This window comes from Sycon ciliatum, chromosome 6 (assembly GCF_964019385.1).
Source record: "Sycon ciliatum chromosome 6, ocSycCili1.1, whole genome shotgun sequence".
NCBI lineage: Eukaryota > Metazoa > Porifera > Calcarea > Leucosolenida > Sycettidae > Sycon > Sycon ciliatum.
This window is the reverse complement of record NC_088648.1, coordinates 8,940,050-8,966,260: the sequence shown is the minus strand read 5'-3', so window position 1 is coordinate 8,966,260 and position 26,211 is coordinate 8,940,050. Positions and strand designations below refer to the sequence as shown.

The 26,211-nt window shown below is 46.7% G+C and overlaps 1 protein-coding gene across 2 annotated transcripts in view; it reads left to right on the top strand.

Annotated features, from left to right (window-relative positions):
* Positions 1-10,512: 10,512 nt before the first annotated feature.
* The window catches only part of LOC135819299 (sushi, von Willebrand factor type A, EGF and pentraxin domain-containing protein 1-like), a 29,394-nt gene continuing 13,695 nt past the window's right edge, over positions 10,513-26,211 (top strand). The window contains exons 1-5 of one of the 2 annotated variants that reach the window (XM_065332480.1): positions 10,513-10,662; positions 14,256-14,408; positions 15,062-15,217; positions 24,729-24,884; positions 25,375-25,542. In XM_065332480.1, the coding sequence (XP_065188552.1) occupies positions 10,611-10,662; positions 14,256-14,408; positions 15,062-15,217; positions 24,729-24,884; positions 25,375-25,542 (685 nt within the window). In that variant the 5' untranslated portion in view covers positions 10,513-10,610. The remainder of the gene's footprint in view (positions 10,663-14,255; positions 14,409-15,061; positions 15,218-24,728; positions 24,885-25,374; positions 25,543-26,211) is intronic. The other variant, XM_065332482.1, reaches the window with a different exon arrangement.

Below are 26,211 nucleotides of genomic sequence, written 5' to 3'. Positions count from 1 at the left end.
GCGTACCGGCTACCTGCGTCTGATTTGTGTGAGCTAGACAAACTCCAAGTAAGATTCATCAGGTCGTACTTGCGACGGCGTAAGTTTCGATTTGCGTTCGACACGCCAAAGCAAGATCTGAACGCATTCGCCAAACTAGAATCACTGCAGTACGAGGTGAATAGCAATTTCTGGACATGAAAATAAAATAGAGCCCCACTGGCTGTGTGTTTTACATTTTTCATATCTTTTTGTATCTATTGTATGGCCTAATCCTTCATCTTTCCAAATATGTGACAATTGCTCATGCTGTGATCCCAGAGACTTTATAGCAGGATGTTTTCGACAGGCCTTTTTTTGGCCTAAATTTCAGTGTATGGAATTCTGGACATGAAAGTAAAACAGCATCAATAGGCATCCTGTACTGCACCATTTTTGTTATTTTTTCTATTGGTGGACTGCAGTTGGCCTCTTCACACTTCCAGCCAACAGGTCCAAGACTATACAGCGTCTGAAGTGGAGTGCACATGGGGAAGCCAACGATTCGTCCATTACTTCTTATTTTACTCAAAATTCAAAATTATCATGCGACATAGTACCACAAAACTCGTTGAAATGCCTCACAAGAAAAGGCTATCAACAAGGCACCGACACGAGGAGAAACTACAACAGCCCAGCTGTCAACTACGGCAAGAAAAAACTTCATCAACCTGACTGACATGACTCTACACGCGACGAAAAATTATTTTACTCGAAATGTCCAGAAATGTACAATGTCCAGAAATAGAAATTCACCTCGTACCATAGACAATTCATTAGCCTCCCCAAAGCCTTGACAACATCCAAATCACTGTTTTATTCAAAACCTCCCTTTTATGGAATTGTCTCCCACCCACATTGACTTCGGAATCTTCTGTCTATGTATTCAAGAAAGAGCTGCGCAAACATTCTTGTCAGTATTCATGTCTACTCGCTGGCATGCCGTTACCCTGTTCATCGTAGTTCTCCCCCCCCCCTCCCAATCTGTACTCTCTTGAACCATCATCCATCAATGCGACGGACCCCACGATAGGCGGTCAGCCTTTGGGTCATCCTAATAAAGTTATTATTATTATTACCAGTAACATGGCGATACGGAGAGTCAGGGCGCCAAGGGAAACATCCACAAAGTGCCCAGTGAGGAGGTGTACGATGACGGGGACAATCAGTGGTTTCTCCCACACTTCACAGTGGCTCGAGATGACAAAGACACGGCCATGGTGTGAATAGTTTTTAACTTATAATTATATAACATAAGCTATGTGGAGACAACAGCATGACCGTACCAATAGACACCCTTAGCTAGAAGCGACAACACGTTACAATGAAAAGGATAAACACTGCTCACTCATTCTGACCACACATCAAGGCACAGTTGAGAGGTTAGTTCCAATAACGTTTTTTGGGGTGTTCAACAGTTGGATCCACGTCACACTGCTGATACGACAGAAAACATTACAGAGTATATAGAGAGGAGGTGCAACAATTGTGAAAACAAGAAAGATCACGTAAGACTCGGATTGTGGGCCAAGGATTAAACTAAAAGGGAAAGTCCAAAATGTAATATGTTGTGAACAGTTTGTGTCAAACACTTACAGTTATAAGCAAGATGTTGTGTATTTAGAAGGTGCAACAGCTAGCACAATACTGACTTATGCGATACTGACATTCAACGGAGTGATGATCAGTTTTATCACGTATTGGATGCGCAAACCAACAGGCTCCCAACTAGGAAGGCTAATCTACAAGGCATCTATCTTCGACCGCTTGCAGCTATCAACAACATCTGCAGATTTCATGCCATTTCTCTATGCTGACGACATTGCTATTGCTGTGGCGAGTAAGCAGATCGGGTCCCTACAGTCGGTTATGCAGCAGCTGCTGGATCATGTTGCTGAATTCTGCCGCCAGAGCTGTATCTCCCTCAACCCAAGTAAATCCGTCCAGGTAGTCATGTCTACCTCATCCTGTATCCGCCATGCTTCTATCCCTCAGTGTCTGTTCGGGACAGCTGTGCCCTCTGCCACCTCTGCGCGGTTTCTGGGCATTCTGGTGAAATCCAGTATGAACTTTGCTGAACAGTCTTGCTGCTCGACAAAGAATCCAGCAACGCCTCCGTGTCGTCCAGGCAACATGCTCCACCACCTGGGGTTTAGACCAGCAAAGTTCTAACCGGCTGGTTACTCAGTACGTCCTGTCTTCTGGGTTGTACGCAGCGCCCGCGTACTTTGGCCTCGCCACCCAACAAGGACAACATCATCTTCAGGTGGCTTACAACCAATGCCTACGTGTGGTGACTGGGTGCACCCGATCCACACCAATCAATCTCCTCCATGAGTGTGCTGGTGCCCCCACTCTCACTACCCGCATCTCGCGCCAGGCCAGCAACATCGCCAATACTGCCAAGCGACACCCCACTCCAACTCCATCTAGCCACGTTCTCGCATCAACTCCTCCCAAGCGGCGCATCCGTCTGAAGAAGACCACATGGCGTCAGATGGCAGAGCAGAATCTTCCACAGGCACGCTTAGAATTTCTGCTCCAGAGAGCACCCCATTGGCAGTACATCAAGAATGTGTCTGTTCACAAGTCAGCCTGCTCCCGGTGTGATGAGCCCCGTGCCAAATTCATTGCTGCAATGGAATGCCTTGGTGGTGTGTATCGGATGTGCCAAGCCCCACGCCGACTGGTGATTTGGACAGACGGCAGTGTTACTGAAGATGGAGTTGGCGGAGGTGGCTTTCTTTTCGAAGAGCACTGTAGCAATGGAGTCAGAGAGGTGGCAGTGTACAGGCTGGAAAGATCGCTACCTCGTTTACGGCGGAGGCAGCAGCGTCTACAGCGGCCCCTAAAGCAGCACTCCAATGGTCAACGCTGACCACCTACTGCTCAAATGTCTGTCCCGGAAGTGTAGCAGAGATCTCTCGAATTTAGCTGTGTTTGCAGATGTACGAGAAGCCATCCTCACCGAGCTATCACAGGTCGTTCAGTTCCTGCAATTGGAAGGACTGCTCTAAGTCCTTGCCAAGACTTTATACTAGTAATCAGCGAATGGATTGGACACAAACTATTTGAAGCTTAGCTCCCATACAGGCCTCTAGTATTTATTTTACTTCTGGCACCTTTCTACTGTTTCGGTTGAGCAACAATCTTTATATTTATCGTCCTTTCAATTGTCTCTATTTCTAGCATCTTTGTTTTGATTCCGAAGAAGAAGAAGAAGAAGAAGAAGAAGAAGAAGAAGAAGAAGAAGAAGAAGAAGAAGAAGAAGAAGAAGAAGAAGAAGGGAAATGCTCACCATCAAATGGTGGATAAAAACCGTTTCGACTGCTTTTTAGACAGTAACGGGTAAAGAAAAAAGGAAAAAGAAACTCATATAATGCAATTCGAAGAGATAGGCCCCCAGTACAGTTGGGGTGTGGTTGTGTCCCTATGGTATGGTGTGTCATGTACAGGTAGTTGCGTTGTGATGTATGGTAATTTGTAGGGCGAATGTCGAGTAGGCTATGAAAATAACGATTCGACAAGAACAAGTGACTACGAGAGGTTGGCAAGGTTGGCGATCGTCCACCCCCGGCCCTTTAGAGGCCGGAATGGCGAGTTCAAATCTTGATTTTAAGGACGTCCAACTATCCTCGCTGGGTGGCCGATCGCCCACCAAGTGCTCTACAACAGGTTCACCAAACAGTTTTAATACAACGGCCAGTCGCGCCATGTTCGCTCCCTTCGCCTTAGCCATAGGACATAGCTTGAGTTCAGCGCAAGAAGAAGAAGAAGAAGAAGAAGAAGAAGAAGAAGAAGAAGAAGAAGAAGAAGAAGAAGAAGAAGAAGAAGAAGAAGAAGAAGAAGAAGAAGAAGAAGAAGAAGAAGAAGAAGAAGAAGAAGAAGAAGAAGAAGAAGAAGAAGAAGAAGAAGAAGAAGAAGAAGGAAAGTAATTCGCACCAATAAAACTGGTGGGTAAAAAACCGTCTCGACTGTTTTTTAGGCAGTGACGGAGAAAGTAAAAGGAGAAAAGGAAAAGAAAAAAGGAAGCGGATGCCACTGTGGGCCAATGCCTGAGGTTGAGCAAAAACGGTGAAGGCTAAAAACCTCTTCAGAGCGGGAGCAGGCCAGTGCTCAGCGTAGTGCAATATGGACGAGACTCTTGTAGTGAAGTTGTGGACGAGACTGTTGTAGTGAAGTTGTGTTGTGGCGTCTTGCAGCTAAACAGCAGCTTGGTGCAGTGAAAGCATACAGCGAATGGCAGCGCGCAGTGTTGTGGCTTTGTGCAATAGTAGCTCTATGCGGCGAAAGCATCTACTGATAGACTCGCTCCAGCGCGGCGCAGGACAAGCAAGTAAACTAGAAAAACGAAAAAAAAAATAACGAAAGCTCGACTTGGTTGGCAAACACCCACCCCCGGCCCTTTAGAAGCCGGTGTGGCGAGTTAAAACCAAGATTTGAAGGGTACCCAACTATCCTCGCTGGGTGGCTGTCCGCCAACCAAGTGCCAACAAACGGCCTCTCGGGGACTTTTAAAACAGTGGCCAGTCGCGCCAAGCCTTCTCACGTCGCCTCAGCCAGATAACGTAGCTGGAATTTAGTGCTGCGTTTCTGCAGTTCCTTCTTATTTGGCGCTGTTTTTCCTTACAACAGCCCAATGCCCGTGCCAAACCGTCCAGGCTGCTGGAAATGGCTCCTCTAGCTCCCACCTCTGCTGTGAGGGCCTCGACTTCCCAGCCATTCTTCACACACTCCTGTTTGAGGTGGCGATACCGTGACAGCTTCTTCTCCCTGGACTGGATGATGCGGTCTTCGCTACACACCGTGAGTTCCAGCCAAAGAACCCTTCTCAATTTCTTCGAGAAGAGAACTATGTCTGGACGACACGTGGTAGGTGCAATAAAGTGTGGGAATACCAGCCTCTCGTCCAGATCTGAAAGAAGCTGCCAATCATGTGATCCTGACAAAAAACCATCGCTCAGACCTTTCCGCTGAGGTAACTCGCCATGGGGGATGTTTTGACCCGGTTTACAGAAGGTAATGTATGTACCATTAGTGGGAGTTTGCTCGGTATTTGACGACTTTTGCTTTGCTGATACTATTTCTGTCATGAATTTACTGATCTGTTTCAGGACGTTGTCATGGCGCCACGTGTACCTTCCTTGATGGAGTGAGGAAGGGCAGGCGGTGAGAATGTGCCTCAGTGTTGATGTCCGCTGACAAAGAGGGCAATTCTGGTCCACAACAGAGTTGCCCCATCGTCTCAGATTGTCAGGCGAAGGCAGAGTATTAAGTATCGCGTTCATTTGGAACGATATCGTCCTTCCATAGCCCTCGTATAAGAGTTTCCGCCATGTCATGTCCTCGAACATTGTGTCTGCCCATTTGGTCCAGGCCCCTTGCATTTGTAGGCCCTTTAGGTGCCGTAGCTGCTCCTGGCAGTCGCCTTCTCTGATTGTATTGAGGATTTGTTTCCTTGGTTTTACCACGCGTGCTTTTGGTGTCACAAAGCCCAGTCCGGATCTGGGCGGTCGCGAAGCAGGCGTGTCCCATACGGCCGTTTCGGCACATTCCAATTCCACAACCGGCGAGAACCTACGGGTGAACGTTTGTTCTTGTTTTCTGTGATGGCAATACAGTTGAGCGATGTTGTGGTCTTTGCTGTGCTTGATAATGTGCCATTTAATAGTTTGCTGCTGCTTCCATAGTGTTGTGATACACATGAGCCGGAGACCTGGCCTTTCTCGATTTCCGGTGAAGAGGATGGCGGTGTTTGCAGCCTTGGGTAGGCCTGCCCACTTTTTAATAAAGGAGAGGAAGAAGAAGAAGAAGAAGAAGAAGAAGAAGAAGAAGAAGAAGAAGAAGAAGAAGAAGAAGAAGAAGAAGAAGAAGAAGAAGAAGAAGAAGAAGAAGAAGAAGAAGAAGAAGAAGAAGAAGAAGAAGAAGAAGAAGAAGAAGAAGAAGAAGAAGAAGAAGAAGAAGAAGAAGAAGAAGAAGAAGAAGAAGAAGAAGAAGAAGAAGAAGAAGAAGAAGAAGAAGAAGAAGAAGAAGAAAAAGAAGAAAGAACATGCGAAAGGGGAAGGTGAGCGCACTCAGGACAGAAACAATAAACATCACGGCAAACTAAGAATTTTGGGTTTGACGAGATGTTGACGAAAGACGAGGGACCACGGCACAGGACGGCCACGGCTCACTTGGAAAACGAGATTATCATCAGGTTGTTGAATGTCAGTATCCCATCTGTCAGTATCGTGCGAGCTGTTGTTGTTGTTGTTGTAGAAGTTTATTTAACGTCGCACCACAAACAGGCGATTTCGCCTCCTTTGATACATGTGGACGACAGAAGGAATGAGAGAGAGGGGGGGGGGCAGAAGTATGGAGAGAGGAAGGGTAGAAATAAATAAGCAATCAACCTCAGGGCTACACCAAAGCAAAAACGGAATGGGAACATACTATATACAAAATAGCTTCATACATATATTGCAAAACACGTTTACTATTCTTCAGTCCGCTATACCACAGAAACACACTAGCCGAAAAGCATTTAAACGGAGCCATGATGCGCTTTTAGCAGGGCACAGAACTGAAGGTGGCTGGGCTCGGAACGGAGATCAGGCGGGAGCTGGTTCCACAGGACTGCGCCGATGAACTGCATGGTCGCTCGACCCGCAGGACCGGGCCAAAATGGTACTCGAACGAGGTGATGTGCTGCTCCCCGAGTGCGGTCACCAGTAACTCTCACGAAGAAGCTGGTGAAGAGGGAGCTAGCTCGGGAGAACAGACAACGACGGACAAAGATGAGGAGCTTAATGTTAAACATGTCCTCCAGGGTGGTGAGGCGGAGCTGTTCAAAGATCGGGCTCGTGCGCGACCACGGTGGCAGACCGAAGAAGCCGCGGATAGCGCACTTCGTTAGACGTGTGAGGGGCTCCATGTTGCCAATTTGAAGTGACGGATAAAAGGCGTTGGAAGCGTACGACAACCTACCCTGGATCATCGACCTGTAAAACAGGATCTTTGACGCCAGGGTGAGGCTTCGGCGGCTCCGCCACAGCGCACCTACTGACTTCCGCACCTGCTGGATTGTGTGATTGACGTGAGGCTCCCAGGAGAGCTGCCCATCTACCATTACGCCCAGGTACCGCGCTTGTTCCACAACTGCAAGGGCTGCATTCCCACAGCGAATTCGAATGTTATCTGTGTCAGGGGCTGGGCCTCTTGGGGTAATCAACAGAGCTTGCGTTTTCTTTTGGTTCAGCATTAGCCCGCGGTCCTCCAACCACTGCGACAGGCCAGTGATGGCTGTGCTTAGAGAAGAGCACACTTGTTCGCAACTGCCCGAGGCTTCAATTGCAATGTCGTCTGCAAATTCCTGGTTTGTGACCTGCTGGGGCAAGCAGCATCGAAGGTTACGGATGTATAGTGTGAACAGGAGGGGGCCGAGGACGGATCCTTGCGGCACCCCTCGACTGCATGCGACGTATTCCGAGCAATTTCCGCCCACGACTACGCGTTGAAGCCGCTCACTCAGGTAACTAGTGAACCATATCTGGACAGTACCGCCGACCCCAATGTCGGATAGCTCCTGTGCCAAGATGGTGTGTTTGACACAGTCGAAAGCCTTCGACATATCCACGAATATCACACCTGTGAGTTTGCGCTCATACTTCGCTTTCAGCCAGCGATTGACAGCTAGCACAAGAGCGTCCTCCGTACTGTGGTTCTTCCTGTACGCGAACTGCGAGTCAGGGAGAATACTGTGATCGGTCAGAAAGGATGTAAGCTGAGCTTTGACGATCTTCTCGAGGAGGCGAGAAACGACTGGTAGTAGAGAAATAGGTCGATAGGCAGTAGGCTGACAAGGGTCAAGGCCGCCACCTTTGAATAGCGGCGACACATTAGCAATTTTAAACTGACGGGGAACACACCCCTGACATAACGAAGTATTGAAAATGATGCTGAGCGAGGGAGCCAGTATTGATGCCGAGTTTCTAAGGACAATACCCGGCAAGTCATCATGTCCAGTTGCTTTTGACGCGTCAACGGACTGGAGAAGGGCCGTAATGTCCTCCGTCGAAACAGGCGCAAATTCCGTGAATGCTGGTGCTTCACGTTCGGCTGGTGCGTTGGCGCACAGCGCGTCTGGTCGTCCAGGGTCATGTACAACTTCGCCAAAAGTTCGGGAGAGGATTCCAACAGGTACTTGTGGTGGGCTTGAACTTTTCGCTCGTCCAGTCACCACGTTTATCGTATTCCAGAGCTTCCGTCCATCCTTTCCGGCCGACTGTAGGCGAGCTTGAAAATACTGATCCCTTAGCCTCCGATCTAGCTTGCGCGCGGCTGCGCGGAGAGTGCGGTGTTGCTCTCGCAGGCGGACATCGTTTGGAGAGCGTGAAAGAAGTCGGTGGGCCTTGTTTCGTTGACGCACAGCAGATACAAGTTCAGGACACAACCATGGGCAAGGTCGGCGCCTCGGCGTACGAGGAGGTTGTAAGGGGGCGTGACGATCTAGAGCAGTAAAAACCTTTGCGTACCATTCGCTTATCATTGCATCAACATCATTCGACTTGCTGAAAATCTCAGCTGTTGCAACTGCTGACTACACAACATCTTGATTTTAACTGTTATCAGTGGACAAAAACTACGGATAACATGTAACATGTAGGTCCTTTCTTTTAAACAAGAAAGATCGTGTGACAATTTAACCAAGCTGACAAGGCCGGTGACCCATCAGTCCCCACCAACTATAGACCTGTATCCCTTCTCCCAATAGTGTCCAAGTTGCTGGAGAGGGTAGTGCAACACCAGTTAGTTCGTCATTTGGACTTGACCAAGGCATTACCCGAAACACAATTTGCCTCCCGCAAGAAATGTTCCACGGAAGCTGACTGATCATCTGCAGAAGGCGAGAGACAGTGGCGAGACTACAGGGCTGTGCCTACTAGACATGTCAAAGGCTTTTGATAAAGTGCACCACGACAAGTTAATTTAAGACCTCCTGGCGGTTGGAATTTCTGGAAAAGCCCTTAGTTGGTTCGTCGACTACTTGTCCGGCCACAAGCAGCAGATACTCATCTCGGCTTCCACCAGCCCTGCTCTGGCTTGCACCTGCGGAGTGCCCCAAGGCTCTGTTCTCGGTCCTGTCCTCTTCAGTATATACACACGAGATGTCCCTTTGGTTTTCTCGCCTGTGCCAAGTGTACAATTTGCAGATGACATAGCCATGTCCGACTCCCAGGCCTCAGCGGCGGAAGCGTCCAGAGCCCTCACCACAGCGGCAACTGCTCTGGCCGGTTGGCTGAAATCCCGAGGCCTCATCTTGAACGCCACCAAGAGGCAGGTTCTGACTATCTCTCCCCAGCAGCATGTACAGGAAGTAACAGTCAAAAGCCGCGACTGTCTCCTCCCCTCAGCGTCTTCTGCGCGCTACCTCGGCGTTCACCTTGAAAATCGCCTAGATTGGGACACCCATGCAAACTATGTGGTCACCAAGGTTGCCAAGAAAATTGGCGCCTTGTGGCGGGCACGCCGAAGCCTATCAAGACGCTCTCGTCAGGTGTATGTGAAGGCGGTCATAATGCCCGACCTGCTTTATGGCTCCTGCTGCTTTTCAGCCGCAATGCGAGAGGGTCAACTGAAAGGACTGCAAACCGCGCAAAACAGAGCCATCCGCTGTATCGATGGCAACCCGCCCCGGACAGCCATGCAGCCGCTGCTCACTGGTCACCCCCTGTACCATGTCAGCGAGCTCTACAGGCAGAAAATATTGATCACCATCTTGCGGTGCATCCACGCCCGCACCAGCCCTGTGCTCGCCCAGCTTCTGACCCCGGCACAAGGCACCCCTACCCGCCATCAGCAGTCAAATTGCCTACTAAGCCAGGCAAACCGTAGCCGCTGCGGTCAGCGGAGATTTTCTGTTGCTGGTGCTCTGCTGTGGAACGCTCTCCCTGGTGAGGTCCGCACAATTACCCGGCTACCTGAGTTTAAGCATGCATGTGTACCATACGCCTGTAGGGAGTAGTTCGAGTTGCTGCTGATCGCTCTGCTCTCCCTCTCCATGCAGTTCAGTAATCCTCGTGTAGTATCACAGAAACATCGTATTCTCTCTCTCCCCCCGTTTACTCGCAGTTATTAGTATCCTATTCTCTTACTATGCGCTTCCATACCTTTTACTATGTTCTTCCATGGTCACTTCTAGGCTAAGCCTTCGCCGTCATTTTATTGGGTCGTCATCCCGTGCAAAGTGAAATAAAAAACCTACCAACCAACCAAGTTGACGTTGAGGACATTAAAGTGCGATATGTGGTACATGAATCATGTGGAACACATTGGAAACAAGCGAACGATGCATTTTTTGTTTCCTCAAAAGCTTTGCTGAAGCTTCTTGCTCCGAAACCGCTTTTTGAATCACACCTTTTACTGTTATCACACATTGTTATTGTTTTCCATCAAGTGTCAAGATTGAATTGGCTTTGAGAGAGTCTTGTGTGGTCCATTGCTTCTCAGCTTACGCGTGTCAGTTCAAGATACCCAATGCTGTGATAGGTACAACTGGGCCAGTATACAACATCACTTGTAGCGCAGGATATTACCTGGATGGTCCTAGCATGGTCACCTGTAATGGAACCAGCCAGCATACTACTCTGCCGAAATGCATTGGTAAGTAGGGCATTTGATGTGTAGAGGAGAATGATCCAAATAGGAGATATGTCGCAAACCGGAACAGAATCGATATCCACTTTCTGTCTTGGAATTTTGTTTAGAAAACATAAATTATGTCATAGTGAGAGTACGATGTGTTTTATTCCGAGTCAAAAACTCAATGACGTGTTGCTTCGCACTGCAACTTGAGTTTTTTTATGTCTTTCGAAAGTCCAGCTTCTAGGCGAATATAAACAGCGGATCGCCTCTTGCCAATAAAGCACCAGATACCAATGAAAACTAATGGAAGCAGTCACGCGGCTTATTGCTTCTCTGCAGTGGCCCCGTGGAGCTATAACATTTTTTTCACGGTTCGCGTCAGACTCGGTTTCTCTATAATAGAGGCCGAGTTTTCCGCATCCGTACGAACGCCACATTTTGCAAAGGAAAACACGAAAAAGTTCGCTGATAGCAGGCCCCTTGCGCCGACTTTGGAGGCGGAGCGGTCATGTTGTACGGGGGCCCTCCCCCGGGAAACATTTCAAAAATTGAAGCCAATTGCACGCATTTCCCGGCATTTCGTGCAATTTCAGTGTAACTAGTGTAACCAAGAGTCATAACCCCTGGGGTTATGTACTCTTGCCGTCTTGGTGTAACTAGGCTACGAGTCGTCTACTGGTCATGTACTTGCACTCGCTACATGCGCTCACCCGATCGCGGCAGCACAATACAACTGTAGACTACCAGTAAATTTAGTGCATGCAGTTTATTAATAGATTCTACCGGCACTACACTTTTCATAACCAGGAGTTCGCAAAAAAACAAGTACAGTCGAATTTTTTAGGGGGGGGGGGTGCACTTGCCCCCCGTGCCCATCACGGGTGACGCCCCTGACCCTTCGCAAGGCGCAGATGCAGTTCCTAAAGCGGTGGGAGGTGAGTAGATCAGCTCGCCAGAATGTATGCGGTCAAAGACCGAAAATCCAAAGCTGGCCGCAAACAGCTGGCAACAATATTCGTCGTATTATGTATACGACTCCCTGAAGTATAGGGAGATTTGGAAAGAAATAGGGAGACGAGGAGGATATGAAATTAGAATGGACATTAGTAGCCGAATAGGTGATAGGATTCGTCAGCAAAAACATACTTTGGAAGAGACACTTGCACTTGCACTTGCCCCCCCGTGCCCATCACGGGTGACGCCCCTGACCCTTCAAGGATCAAGGCGCAGATGCAGTTCCTAAAGCGGTGGGAGGTGAGTAGATCAGCTCGCCAGAATGTATGCGGTCAAAGACCGAAAATCCAAAGCTGGCCGCAAACAGCTGGCAACAATATTCGTCGTATTATGTATACGACTCCCTGAGGTATAGGGAGATTTGGAAAGAAATAGGGAGACGAGGAGGATATGAAATTAGAATGGACATTAGTAGCCGAATAGGTGATAGGATTCGTCAGCAAAAACATACTTTGGAAGAGACATCCCGTAGTCTCCAAAATAAGCGTGAATGGGCGATTCAGCGCCGGTCACAGGAAACGTCGGAAAAGAGATCCAGTCGACTCCAGAACGCCCGTGATCGGCAGAGTCAGCGCCGTTCCCAGGAAACGTCAGGACAGACATCCCGTCGACTCCAGAATGATAGTGCGGGTTCGAATCCCAGATTATTGTCTTTAAAAAACCGTAAAAACCGTACCGTACCATCAAAGAAGGCTGGCCACAATGCATATTCAAATAGGGCTTTCAAATGCAAGATCATGACGTGAAGAAACTTGGAAGAATTAGTATGTATGCGAAGTGTATCTGGGGATGTACGCAGGGCGCGCGATAGTGCGGGTTCAACTCCCAGGTGATGTCTTAAAAAAAAGGAATTTTTTAAAGAATTTATAACATCCCTTGGCTTTTTTTGTGTAGGTCATCAACTGGGCAAAAAAAGCATAGCGTAGGGCCCTGAGCTTCCAAGCTCTCTCGTTTGGTGTTTGTTTGTTTGTTTGTGTCACGCCCGGAGCTATCCCGTATCTGTCCCGTATCTGTGACTACAAAGGCTCTACAGTATTGTACATAACAGCTGGCCACAATATTTGCCGGCTCCCGTATCTGTCCCGTACCGTACCATCAAACACAGCCGGCCACAAACAGCTGGCCACAATATTCGTCGTATTATGTATACGACTCCCTGATGTAGAGGGAGATTTGGAAAGAAATATGGAGACGAGGAGGAAATGAAAATGAGAATAGACGCAGTATAGGTGATAAGATGGGTCAGAAAATACATACTTCGAAGTACTTTGGAGGAGAGATCCCGTCGTCTCCAAAATAAGCGTGAACGGGCGACTCAGCGCCGGTCACAGGAAATGTCGGAAGAGAGATCCCGTCGACTCCAGAACGCCCGTGATGGACAGAGTCAGCGCCGGTGACAGGAATCGTCAGGGCAGACATCCCGTCGACTTCAGGACGCCCGTGATCTGCAGAATCAGCGCCGGTCCCAGGAAACGTCAGGGCAGACATCCCGTCGACTCCAGAACGCCCGTGATCGGCAGAGTCAGCGCCGGTCCCAGGAAACGTCAGGACAGACATCCTGCCGACGCGCAGAAAAACTAAATCTGCAGCCTCTTAAGCCGTCGGAAAGGATACGTATTTTAGGAGTCATTTGTTGATTTACAGTACAAGGACATAAAAAGAAAAGAAGGAGCAAACCAAAAGTGGATGAAATTAGAGAAAATAGCAATCCGCCATAAATTCTGCAAACACTTTTATTTACACTGATTGAAACGTTTTTGCAATACAATGATGTGGCCAATCAACGGAAAAAAACATTTCCATCAGTTCTATAACATGTACGATGAGCTAAGGAAAAAACCTTAAGGCATAGCGTAGGGCCCTGAGCTTCCAAGCTCTCTTGTTATTATCGCTCAAGTAACATAATATTATTTCGAGTGAACACTACACGCTGATGATCGGTTGGGTCTACACAATTTTCTGTCAAACCGTTCCTACATGAAATACCCTCCTCTACTTGGCAGAATTTACGGAACGTTTTAAAACGATTCAATTTGGCACCTAATAATTATAAAATTCGAAAATAAAGTATGAACAACCGGCGAGGAGACAACAATTTGATAACCGCAATCAGTAATACAAGCTGGATCGACATTTGTGTACACTGTATTCATGTATTGTGAAACTGTGTTGTACGAAAACTTGTTTGAATCCCTTTCTTTCTCTACACAATTTCTTCACATTTTTCATCGTTTTATTGCACATTGTCTCCACAGTTTTACAATACATGAATACAGTGTACACAAATGTCGATCCAGCTTGTATTACTGATTGCGGTTATAAAGTATGAAGATGCTATTTTCTCGTTCCTGGTTACAATCAGTTAAACTGAATTGTCCACATCTTACGAACGATCGACGCGCAGACAATAATGTGATTATACCTATCAGAAGTATGAAGGATCCGGACATAACTCCAATAACGACCAGCCGAGAGATGAGCGAGCGTATTAGTGCTCAATCTACGGCCTGCTTGCCTTCAGGATTTGCGTTAGCCGCGTATCGTAGCTCATAGTGTGCCTACATGCATTTTTCCGTCCACTGTCCATTGGTCTTCAGTAATTCCAGCATGCAACGTAACTGTGAATGGAGGATCTATACTTGGAACTTCACCATTCTATACAGTTGAATGCGATTTAGGCTACAAGCTCAAAGGCAGTAAGACTGTAAATTGCACCAAAACCGGTCCTACCGCATTGCCAACCTGCGAACGTAAGTCGTGAATGATCAGACATTCTGATCGTTTTGATTCATAACTTCATTTACTTCCACTGATAGATGTGTTTTGAGAATTGTACACTTTTGTCTACTTCAACAGAGTGGTAGCTACAGGGTCCGGTCAAGAAGCGTGTTAATGTTGTTATTTGGAGTTCAACACAAAACTGCTACCACTACACACAAGCAGGTACCTAAAATGTCTGTGTTGACGACAATATGCATTCCTAGTTCCATCCTTTCCAGAACTGTGTGCATATCAAGATAGCCAAGTTGGCCATGGAAACAAACATTTGACGGGGCATTTTTCCCAAAAGCCTTTCTGATCAGTGAGGGTGCATACCGCTGAGAATGTACGGGCGGAATTGGTTTGCGGTTGAAGCCTGTGAAGATTTATCTGTAACTTTTTCAATTTAGATAGCAGCAGCAACAGCACCCACGCTCACATGCAATATTCAAAACGTACATGTGCTTGGTCGCGTTAATGCCTTAGATCCATGGCAATCAGGTACCTGAGTGGAGTCATAACAGCTAGATTTTGCACACATTTACACAGAAGAGAGTTCGCCTTGCAATTTCCGCACTGCTTACCAGGATGAATATGGTAGCTGACCCTTCTACTGTTTGTTTCATTTTCCTTTACTTCTCAGAAATTCCAAACTGCACGTTAACTGTCGCACATGGATCAATGTATGGAATTGCACCTCATTACACGGTTGTGTGCAAATTGGGATACAAGATCAATGGCACGAAAACTGTACACTGCACATCCAACATCAGTCACGGTCCATTGCCAACTTGTGAACGTTTGTGATGGACCATTATGTAACATGGCCCTGTTATTGTTGTTTGACACTGCTGATGCATGGTATAATTTTTGGGTTTCCCGCAGACCTACGATCATCTGACGGGAGCCCCTAAAAAGGTTAAGCATGATCGAATACATGTGCGCGAATCTGTAAAAGAGCGAACAGTGGAAGGCGACATGTTCCACCGATCAGAACCTATGTAGCAAAGACAGGATAAATCAGCTTTCGTGCGGGCAGACGACAATACTAGAGAAAAGGGGATTTTGGACTTGGTGACGGCAGTAGTGTGTACACTGGCGGAGTGGACATGAAAAACTGCTTTTAGGAGAGAGCTGTATGTGCCGCTATGGGCGGAGCGAAATACAAGAATTAAAATCTTCAAATTGACTTTACGCAAATAATCGACGTGGAGACAACAATTTTATAATAGCAATAAAGAGAACAAATTCTGCAGTCATCGCCACACTACAACGAAGTCATGAAAGTTTACCAGAATTAATTTTATTGTCACATTCATCAGTGGAAAGTCGTGACTGAAGAGTAACCATGCTGAACAATGATTTAATATACATTCAACGCGACTTTCCACTGATGGATGTGACAAGAAAACTAATTCTGGTAAACTTTCATGACTTCGTTGTAGTGTAGCGATGACTGCAGAATTTGTTCTCTTTATTGCTATTATAAAATTGACTTTATGTTAATGATTTTTCTTATGCTGATGTCGTCGTTTGAAATATTAAAGTTTTCTAATCTCACATAGTTGTGGTCGTCGTAGTAGCAGTGGTTTCAACCCTTTGAAGAGGCATTTGAATCCGCAAATTCCTGTCTTCTACTTTGGAACGTAGTTGCGACTTCGCATAGTTTCTTAGGTATGGGTAGGGGTAACCGGATCATGCCGACATAATTATTGGCATAATCAGGTACTTTTTTAATTGGAGCAGAAATAGTCCGTGAGGCAAGTCTCAGAAACGGCTCAGACAAGAAGATGCCTCCCCCTCCCCCCTGTCGAAGAGGTTTTCTCGGCGTGGTTGGCTAGGGATGGGTTCACTGAGTTGCCTCGAAGATGTTGGCAGTCCAGGAACCGTGCGACTGCTTCGCTACGATGCCTTTTCTGGTGAACAATTGTCACCTGAATACGCAGTATTTGCAGGATTTAAAGCGACGACCACCTGCCGATTTACTAAAACATTCATTTTTTGTATTGTACTTGTAAACGCTTTCCAACATTGCGAATTCTACAAATGCGTACCGTATGCGGAGCGTACCTGGTGTTTCAGCGCGCCTTGCGACTCGCACAGGGTGCATTTAGCCAAAATAAAATCGTTGGTTCGAGTCGCAACCGGCCTATCCGCTGTGTACGTAGCGCCGTCGTTGCCCTCCACGTTGAGGCCTGGTCTGGGTTTTCTTTTGTATTCAAACCTTAGGACTGGTCCTCAGCAGAGAACGATAAATTGTTAGAAAAGCAATTGCCAACCTGTACTGAAGACGACACTATAGAAAAGTGTCAGAAACGGAAGCCATGCGACACAAGTAGTCCCAAAGAGAAATCAAAAGCACAGTACAGTACTCTTGGTGATTATGTCTGTAGCGACCTCGCTGCATGACGTCAGCTCCCTCACCAGATACTCATGCGCATGAAACATTTTTTCCTCTTTCTTCTAAATAAACAACAACCATTAGACAAAGTTGCCCTCTCCCTCGGAGTTGTATTTATTAGGCCCCAGGGCCAGGGTGGTATGTCCCTGGATTCATCTGTCTCCCCTGTGAACAGATACGACCTCTGCCATCTTGGGTGCCTAAATGTCCATGATGCCACATCGCCGTTATCCAACTCAGTCTGACATCCATAAAGCCTAGTTCACATTCGACGCAACGCCGACGGTATGGGACGTAAGGGCTTGTCGGCAGGGCTGGGGTGAGTTGCAAAATCCTGTACAATTCATAGGACACGACATCCAGCAGTCCTTGCGACGTTCAACGTCGAACCGCGCGAGTCATAAGGCACGGTCCGTGACGGGGTGACTTTCGGAACTAATTTCTCGTTTTTCGGGACTTCTTTTCAATTATTTCTTCTTGAAAGAAGCGGAATCAAGTTCACAACACCAGTTTTTCATTAGGGCAAAAAATTAGCCCTGGAAGTCGTGGCATTCAAATAATAGCCCCTGGAAATTATAATTATAATAGTTCGTCTGACACGCTTCTGAACTATCCCTAAATACAATAAGTGACATGAGATCTTATGTTGCTAAAATTAAACTCAAGTCATGCTAGCCATTCTGTGAGTTATCATGGGAAGCGCAATGTTCGAAATGCCGAAAATTTCCAAGTACAAATCGGGAGTAGTCGGCGCACGACACCGTCTCCTGTTCACACTCAAATTGCAGCCATTTTGTATGCTTGCGTCCCCCGCCTACGCCCGTCTACGGTATGAAAAGTTGGATCGATCCAACTCTTCCCGTCGCTTCCCAATCTGTACGGTAGGACGGTTGCGTTCCCGTTCCTGGTGTTCACATTGGACGCCGTCAGACCGTCCCGTCGCTTCCCGTCGATCCTTACGTCGCGTCCCGTCGCGCCCCGTCGAATGTGAAGTAGGCTTAACAAAAGGCATAATGGATCACGATGTGCACGAATAAGACGTTAATAAAATATGATTCCGTAATCCCATTATTTTTGGGGGGATCAAGAAGAGCTTGTACGCTAAATGTTATGGTTTTATAGAATAGTACTTACGACTTAAGCCGGACTCACAAAAGCTTTTTTTGCAATGCGACACGCGATACGACGCGATCTGGGACGGACGCGTGCGAAGCGAATTCGCGAAATACCATTCACAGAAGAAGTAAGTGATGCAACAACGCCTTGCTGATTTCGCGCGGTTTGGTTCAACTTGTACAAATTTAAAGGCAACTCTTGAAACTTTATACATCTTTGCTCTAGAAAAGGTCAAAGTTGAACGCCAAATCGCTTGTCGTATCGCAAAAGTTGAGCCAAGCTCAACTTCTGCGATGGCCCAGTTGCGGCAGTTGCATGGGTGCGAGATAGCTGCCATTTGGCAATTTCCAGGTTTCGCGGGAGTCGCATCGCAAAAAAAGCTGCTGTGAATCCCGCTTTAGATAATAATCTTTATTCCCGTAGCTATGCAGAAGACGTTACTTCAGTAACGTCTGGCGCTAGCCAGGGTCCACACAGCTTTAATTCCCGTAGCTATGCAGAAGACATTTACTTCAGTAACGTCTGGCGCTAGCCAGGGTCCACACAGCTTTAATTCCCGTAGCTATGCAGAAGACGTTACTTCAGTAACGTCTGGCGCTAGCCAGGGTCCACACAGCTTTAATTTGGTGTTTGTTTGTGTATTTGTTTGTTTGTGTCACGCCTGGCGCTATCCCGTATCTGTCCCGTACTGTACCGTACCAGCAAAGACAGCTGGCCACAATATTTTTGTTTGTTTGTGCCATCGACATGCCTGGCGCTATCCCGTACCTGTCCCGTACCATCAAGAGTACGGTACCATCAAGAGAATGAGTATATATGCGAAGTGTACGGGGGGAATGCATTCAGTGCAGTACCATTTAATTTTGTAAGGATTTGTGTGCGAGGCCGAGATCCCACTAGCAGGCTGGCTGGGCCGCCTGTCGACCAGCCCGGGAATCGCATGTAGGCCGATAGCATAATATGTATAGCAGGGAGTCATATTATGTAAACGACTCCCTGCTGTATGGGGAGATTTTCTGGAAAGAAATACGAAGTAGGGAGACGAGTAAATGCGATCAGAATGGATGTTAGTTGCCGTCAGTATAATAATAATAAGAAGAAGAAGAACGCCCGTGATCGGCAGAGTCAGCGCCGGTCCCAGAAAACGTCACGACAGACATCCCGTCGACTCCAGAACGCCCGTGATCGGCAGAGTCAGCGCCGGTCCCATAGCTATGCAGAAGACGTTACTTGTACTTCAGTATCTCATTGAAACGTTTTGGCAATACAATGATGTAGCTAATCAAAGGAAAAAGCATTTCCATCAGTTCTAACAACATGCGCGATGAGCTAGGCAACAAAGCATAGCGCAGGGCCCTGAGCTTCCAAGGTCTCTCGTTTGGTGTTTGTTTGTTTGTTTGTTTGTGTCACGCCTGGCGCTATCCCGTATCTTTCCCGTACTGTACCGTACCAGCAAAGACAGCTGGCCACAATATTTTTGTGTGTTTGTGCCATCGACATACCTGGCGCTATCCCGTACCTGTCCCGTACCATCAAGAGTACGGTACCATCAAGAGAATAAGACATTAGTATATATGTGAAGTGTATCGGGGGAATGCATTCAGTGCAGTAACATTTTGTGTGGATTTGTGTGCGAGGCCGAGATCACATTAGCAGGCTGGCTGGGCCGCCTGTCGACCTGCCCGGGAATCGCATGTAGGCGGATAGCATAATAACTATAACGTATAATTATACAGTCATGTAGATGTAGAGTAGGGAATCATATTATGTAAACGACTCCCTGCTGTATGGGGAGATTTTCTGGAAAGAAATACGAAGTAGGGAGACGAGTAAATGCAATCAGAATGGATGTTGGTTGCCGCCAGTATAATAATGATAAGAAGATAAACGCCCGTGATCGGCAGAGTAAGCGCCGGTCCCAGGAAACGTCATCGACTGCAGAACGCCCGTGATCGGCAGAGTCAGCGCCGGTCCTGAAGCTATGCAGAAGACGTTACTTCAGTATCTCATTGAAACGTTTTGGCAATACAATGATGAAGCTAATCAAAGGAAAAAGCATTTCCACCAGTTCTAACAACATGCACGATGAGCTAGGCAACAAAGCATAGCGCAGGGCCCTGAGCTTCCAAGCTCTCTCGTTTGGTATTTGTGTGTTTGTTTGTTTGTTTGTGTCACGCCTGGCGCTATCCCGTATCTGACGGCAAAAAAATCATAGGGATGTTATACATTTTTCAATTCTCCTATATTTTGCTGTATGTGGCCAGCTGTGTCTGATGGTACGGTACGGAAGACGGTGTCGTATTACCCTCGATCGTACCTGTCCCGTACCTATCCCTACCGTACCGTACCATCAAAGACGGCTGGCCACAATGCATATTCAAATAGGGCTTTCAAATGCAAGATCATAATGTGAAGCAACTTGGAAGAATTAGTATGCATGCGAAGTGTATCGGGGGATGCATGCAGGGCGCGCGATAGTGCGGGTTCGAGTCCCAGGTTATGTCTTAAAAAAAAGGAATTTTTTAAAGAATTTATAACATCCCTATGCTTTTTCTTGTCTAGGTCATCAAGGCAAAAAAGCATAGCTTAGGGCCCTGAGCTTCCAAGCTCTCTCGTTTCAGGATTACCCGAAGGCTGACGCCTCGTATTAGTGTACATGTATATACAAGGTAATCCTGAAACGAGAGAGCTTGGAAGCTCAGGGCCCTACGCTATGCTTTTTTGCCTTGATGACCTAGAAAAAAAAAGCATAGGGATGTTATAAATTCTTTAAAAATATCCTTTTTTTAAAGACATAACCTGGGATTCGAACCTACACTATTGCGCGCCCTGCATGCATCCCCCGATACACTTCGCATACACACTAATTCTTCCAAGTTGTTTCATGTTGTGATCTTGCATTTGAAAGCCCTATTTGTATATGCATTGTGGCCAGCCGTCTTTGATGGCACGGTAGGGGATAGGTACATAGGGCTTTCAAATGCAAGATCACAATGTGAAACAACTTGGAAGAATGGGTATGAATGCGAAGTGTGTGGGGGAATGCATGTAGGGCGATAGTGCCGGTTCGAATCCCAGGTTATGCCTGGAAAAAAATAGGAGAATTGAAAAATGTATAACATCCTATGCTTTTTTGCCGTCAGATACGGATAGCGCCAGGCGTGACACAAACAAACAAACAAACACACAAACGAGAGAGCTTGGAAGCTCAGGGCCCTGCGCTATGCTTTGTTGCCTAGCTCATCGTGCATGTTGTTAGAACTGATGGAAATGCTTTTTCCTTTGATTAGCTAAATCATTGTTTTGCAAAAACGTTTCAATGAGATACTGAAGTACAAGTAACGTCTTCTGCATAGCTATGGGACCGGCGCTGACTCTGCCGATGACGGGCGTTCTGGAGTCGACGGGATGTCTGTCCTGACGTTTCCTGGGACCGGCGCTGACTCTGCCGATCACGGGCGTTCTTATTCTTCTTCTTCTTATTATTATTATACTGACGGCAACTAACATCCATTCTGATTGCATTTACTCGTCTCCCTACTTCGTATTTCTTTCCAGAAAATCTCCCCATACAGCAGGGAGTCGTTTACATAATATGACTCCCTGCTATACATCTACATGACTGTACATACGTTATAATTATTATGCTATCGGCCTACATGCGATTTCCGGGCTGGTCGACAGGCGGCCCAGCCAGCCTGCTAGTGGGATCTCGGCCTCGCACACAAATCCACACAAAATTTAATGTTACTGCACTGAATGCATTCCCCCCATACACTTCGCATATATACTCATTCTCTTGATGGTACCGTACTCTTGATGATACGGGACAGGTACGGGATAGCGCCAGGCATGTCGATGGCACAAACAAACAAAAATATTGTGGCCAGCTGTCTTTGCTGGTACGGTACAGTACGGGATAGATACAAAATAGCGCCAGGCGTGACACAAACAAACAAACACACAAACAAACACCAAATTAAAGCTGTGTGGACCCTGGCTAGCGCCAGACGTTACTGAAGTAACGTCTTCTGCATAGCTACGGGAATAAACAAACAAATTAAAGCTGTGTGGACCCTGGCTAGCGCCAGACGTTACTGAAGTAACGTCTTCTGCATAGCTACGGGAATAAAGATTATTATTATATTATTTATATGTAGAAAGGAAAAGGACATATGGATACGAGTTAAGAGTAACTCTCCATCACTGTAACTGGATGCTATATACAGTCAGAAAGTGCAATAACTAGGCACAAAACTGGCAAGAGTACTGAGACATTCGACGTCCTGATAGCTAGCTTCAACACATCTCCGTAGCGCTAACCGAAAGCCTTCCAACTTGGAAGGTTCAAGGTTTTGAAAAGACCAAAGAGGGGAAGGCAAACGCAACGAAAACGAGCAAAAGCTACAGTCCCAACGGAACAAAGAATGTCGATTGTTACTGGACGATGACGAGACCAGTACGATATTTGACAAAGCGGTCTAACTACAATTCGAAGCAGCAAAGCAGCACACCACCCAACTTGGGTGGGTCATAAAATTAATATCAAAGATTATGTCCTTTTCCTTTCTACATTTATTTATGGCTCCACATCCGAGTTTCAAATATTATATTATTACTAACTCACCTGGAATCCAGGGGCTAGGACGTCGAGATTTGCGGCGCCGTTCCCGAAGTGGAGCATGTTTGTCTAGAGTGGTCTGGATTTCCGCAGTGAGTGACGACGCAAGCGCATCCACACAGACAGAGCAAGTATTGCAGAGTGGTCACTGATATCCAAATGTATAGTCTCGCAAACACCTTGGATCGCGGTGGTAGACAAGAATAGATCCAGTAGTGTGGAAGTGCTGCTGGTCACACGGGTAGGAGATGTGACGTGGTTGCGAAGGTTAAACTGGTTGAGTACATGATGCAAAGGAGTCACAGCATGGGAAGTTCTCAGTTTACGTTGAAGTCTCCTACTAGGACAGTTGTGGTCTGCGGTCCACTGCAGGCAGTCTCTAGGTTTGACTCCAGCCCATCCCAGTAGCCCGCAGATTCACTAGGTGGTCGATAGCAGCAGCCCAGTAAGACCGTCTCATTGCCTGGTCGACCTGGGGCTAGAATCTCCAGCCACAGCATCTCCAGCTCACACTCGAGGTCACCTCTTTGACGGGCTTGCGAGGACGTATGACAGTAGAAGGTAACGCCGCGACCTTGCCTGCGTTCCCGATCTTTGCGGAACACACTGAAATTAGGGATGTTTACTTCTCCGTCTGTTACATCGGCTGACAGCCAAGTTTCCGCAATGCCTAGGATGTGTACTCCACGGGTTGAGATAAAGTCTTCAATTTCTGCTATTTTCTCCTAAGGCTACAGACGTTAAAGAAAGCTACACTGGTCATGATCTAATACGGAATGGTGAGTTCGTCAAACTGTTCATGTCTTGTCCAGCGACTTCCGGAACTGGTCGCCGGGCAGCATGATGCACAAATAATTCTTCTGTCGGCTTCCTCATGTCTGTGCTAAACTTTCTCGTTGGCATTCACGAAGAACACAGCCATTACGATTCAGTGGATGACGCCAACTCTTCATGGTTATCACCGTAGCGTACCAGAAGGTCAAAGAAGAAAGGAGATCTGCTGCTTGATATCAATCTCCCCTACTACCTAATGGCTTACTAGTTACTTCGCTGCAGAGTCGTTGATTTACGGGCAGAATGATCAACTCCGCAATAGCGATACTTACTGCACTACAATAATGTAGAGTGACTTTTGCATCAAGGAAGGTAAATAAGGTTCGTGATTTGTTGAAAAGGAAAAGACTAAACTGAAATTGGGAACAGCAACAAAATATTTAGAGCACAGCTCCAAAAACCTGCAAAAGTTTAGCAGGCTTCCGCTTGATTTTCACAGCATGAAACCTGATTCCACCACGCAACCCTTGTGACATCGAGCGATAGCGACTTATAGTCAATTAATTATGACAAACCGGAGAGGTTTAGATACTAAATCTACGTCTTAATTCGGCAATTGGCGAAGGAAACAAAGCCTCGCAGCGAGGCTATCGCACGTCTCCTGGACTTCCAACATTTTCGAGGCTGCTCAGTGAATCAGTGCACGGGGGGGGGGGGGGTGAGGCGATTTCACTTTCTGGCACTTGCCTCACGGACTAAAAATGGAATGGATGTGGAATAATATTTCCGAAGCCACTCTAGGACATGTCCCAAAAATACAGCGTTTGCTTGTGAATTTGGTATTCCTGTTGCATATTATTGTCCCGTACTTCCACAAAGCTCCCAGTCCACGTAAGAACAATGGTCTGAGTCCTTTTCTCGTTGCGATTACTTGTTCTGTTGGCCTTTTTGGTGAAGCATGTAAAGCAGAATTGGCTGTTTTCCCGAGCATCCTGCCAGAATTCGCTGGATAATAATCTGGTCATTTCGGAGTATGATTCGTTAACCGCTAAGTGTACTTATTTTTCTTCGTTTTACATCACGGCAATATGGACAATCGTAACAACATATGGGGTATTGTACTTCAGAGAAACCCATTCAACACAGCGCCCAACTCTAAATTTTAATATCCCATACATAGTGGCCAATTTCAGTACATCATACAGGCTCTAAAACGTCAATAAAATTCAAAAGAATTTTGAGACAGTGCATAGACAATTATTGTCTATGCACTGTCTCAAAATTCCCCTAGTGCTCTCCCTGTGTTTGTGAACAGATCCCTGCATACACGATGTACATGTCAAATATGACTATCGTCTCTTCCTGTGCTCTTGGTTTACCCCGTTTCGTATGCTCTAGCCAACATATGCCGTGCACCGCATATCGCCAATGGGATTTTGACGGGTACTGCTCCAGCCTTCAAGGCTGCTTGTTTCGATGGCTTCGAACAAATTGGGCAGGAGACGGTTTCGTGTCTAAATGAAACAACGACAACTGCTCTACCTACCTGTACTGGTAAGTACAACACCAGATTTAGTTTAATGATCAGTGCTGCACTAAGTCTTCAAAGGAAGCGAGAAAATGCACAGAATGTTGGTACGGATAAAAAAGGTTTTCGGAATATCTCTGGCTTCTGACACATTCATGCAGTTGTAATAAAACAACTAAGTTGCGGTTTGCATTAGTTTCCGGTAGACCGGGTTTGCCGCATACATAATAACACCACCGCCCTTGGAGACCAAGGCGCAGATGCAGCTCCTAAAGGGGTGCCGGGTAAGTAGGACAAAGGAAAGTGTGGACGTGCTAGAATCAGCACATTCTACGCTTGTTAGTTCACCTCAAACTTGCCCCTGTTCCCACTTTCTTTCTATATTTATGGGCCACGCATTCTTTGCTGTTCATTAAGCTTTTCTTCCTTGGGCTGTTTCTATCACCTCTCTTCCTTGTTCCTTTGATTTTGCCCGTGGATTTACTCCTTTCTTCTTTCACTGGATTATGCTTGTAGCCTATTCCGGGACATGTGATCGCTCAACTCTGGAGAATGGATACTCTCAACCCAATGTTAACTCTATGGTTCGCAGACTTTCCTGCAAATCCGGATATCGACTTTACACCTCGCCGCATTACACTTGTGTTTCATCATCGATTTCAAAGCGAATCACGACCTGTGAAAGTGAGTACTTTATTCATTCCATTTGGTAAGACTTGAGTGGGCATAGAGTCCCAGCCCTTTGGAACTTTACAACCCTCTGGACTTCTCCTGTAGCTCATTTGTTCTATTTCCGTATTTTCTGTATGGCGTACATAAGGAGTGATGATCCTGACACCCTTAGTCGCTTTAGCTGCTCTTGGCCACCTCCATGGTTCGGCTTCCATCACTTTGTGTACATCGGTGCGTTTTTGCGGGCGGTTGCACAATGATCGTTTCCTTCACTCTCGTTTGTGGCTATCTTGTAAAACAACACAATTTGAATGCTATTTCCATATTGGTGGTTAAGGATGGAATATTGCATGACACTATGTCTAGGAGTGAGGCCTTTTCACGTTATGATGCATGTGTCTGCATGCATCTACCATGATTTTATGTATACAAACAGGTATAAAACGCACCGCGCACGTTCTGCAGAAATTACGCTGTTCAGGCACCTTTCCCAGATGTCCATGATTGTCTAAAGAGTCCTGGAGAGAGAAAATGGACGTCGTAACCTGATTCAACTCGTCGTTGTATCATAGACTATGCGCCATTGAGCTGATGAACAAGCCCGCTATGTAGACCTCATCATGCAACTCTTAGGTGCCTTTAGCAAACGCAAAGATCATGGTGATGAGAGATAAAGAGCGC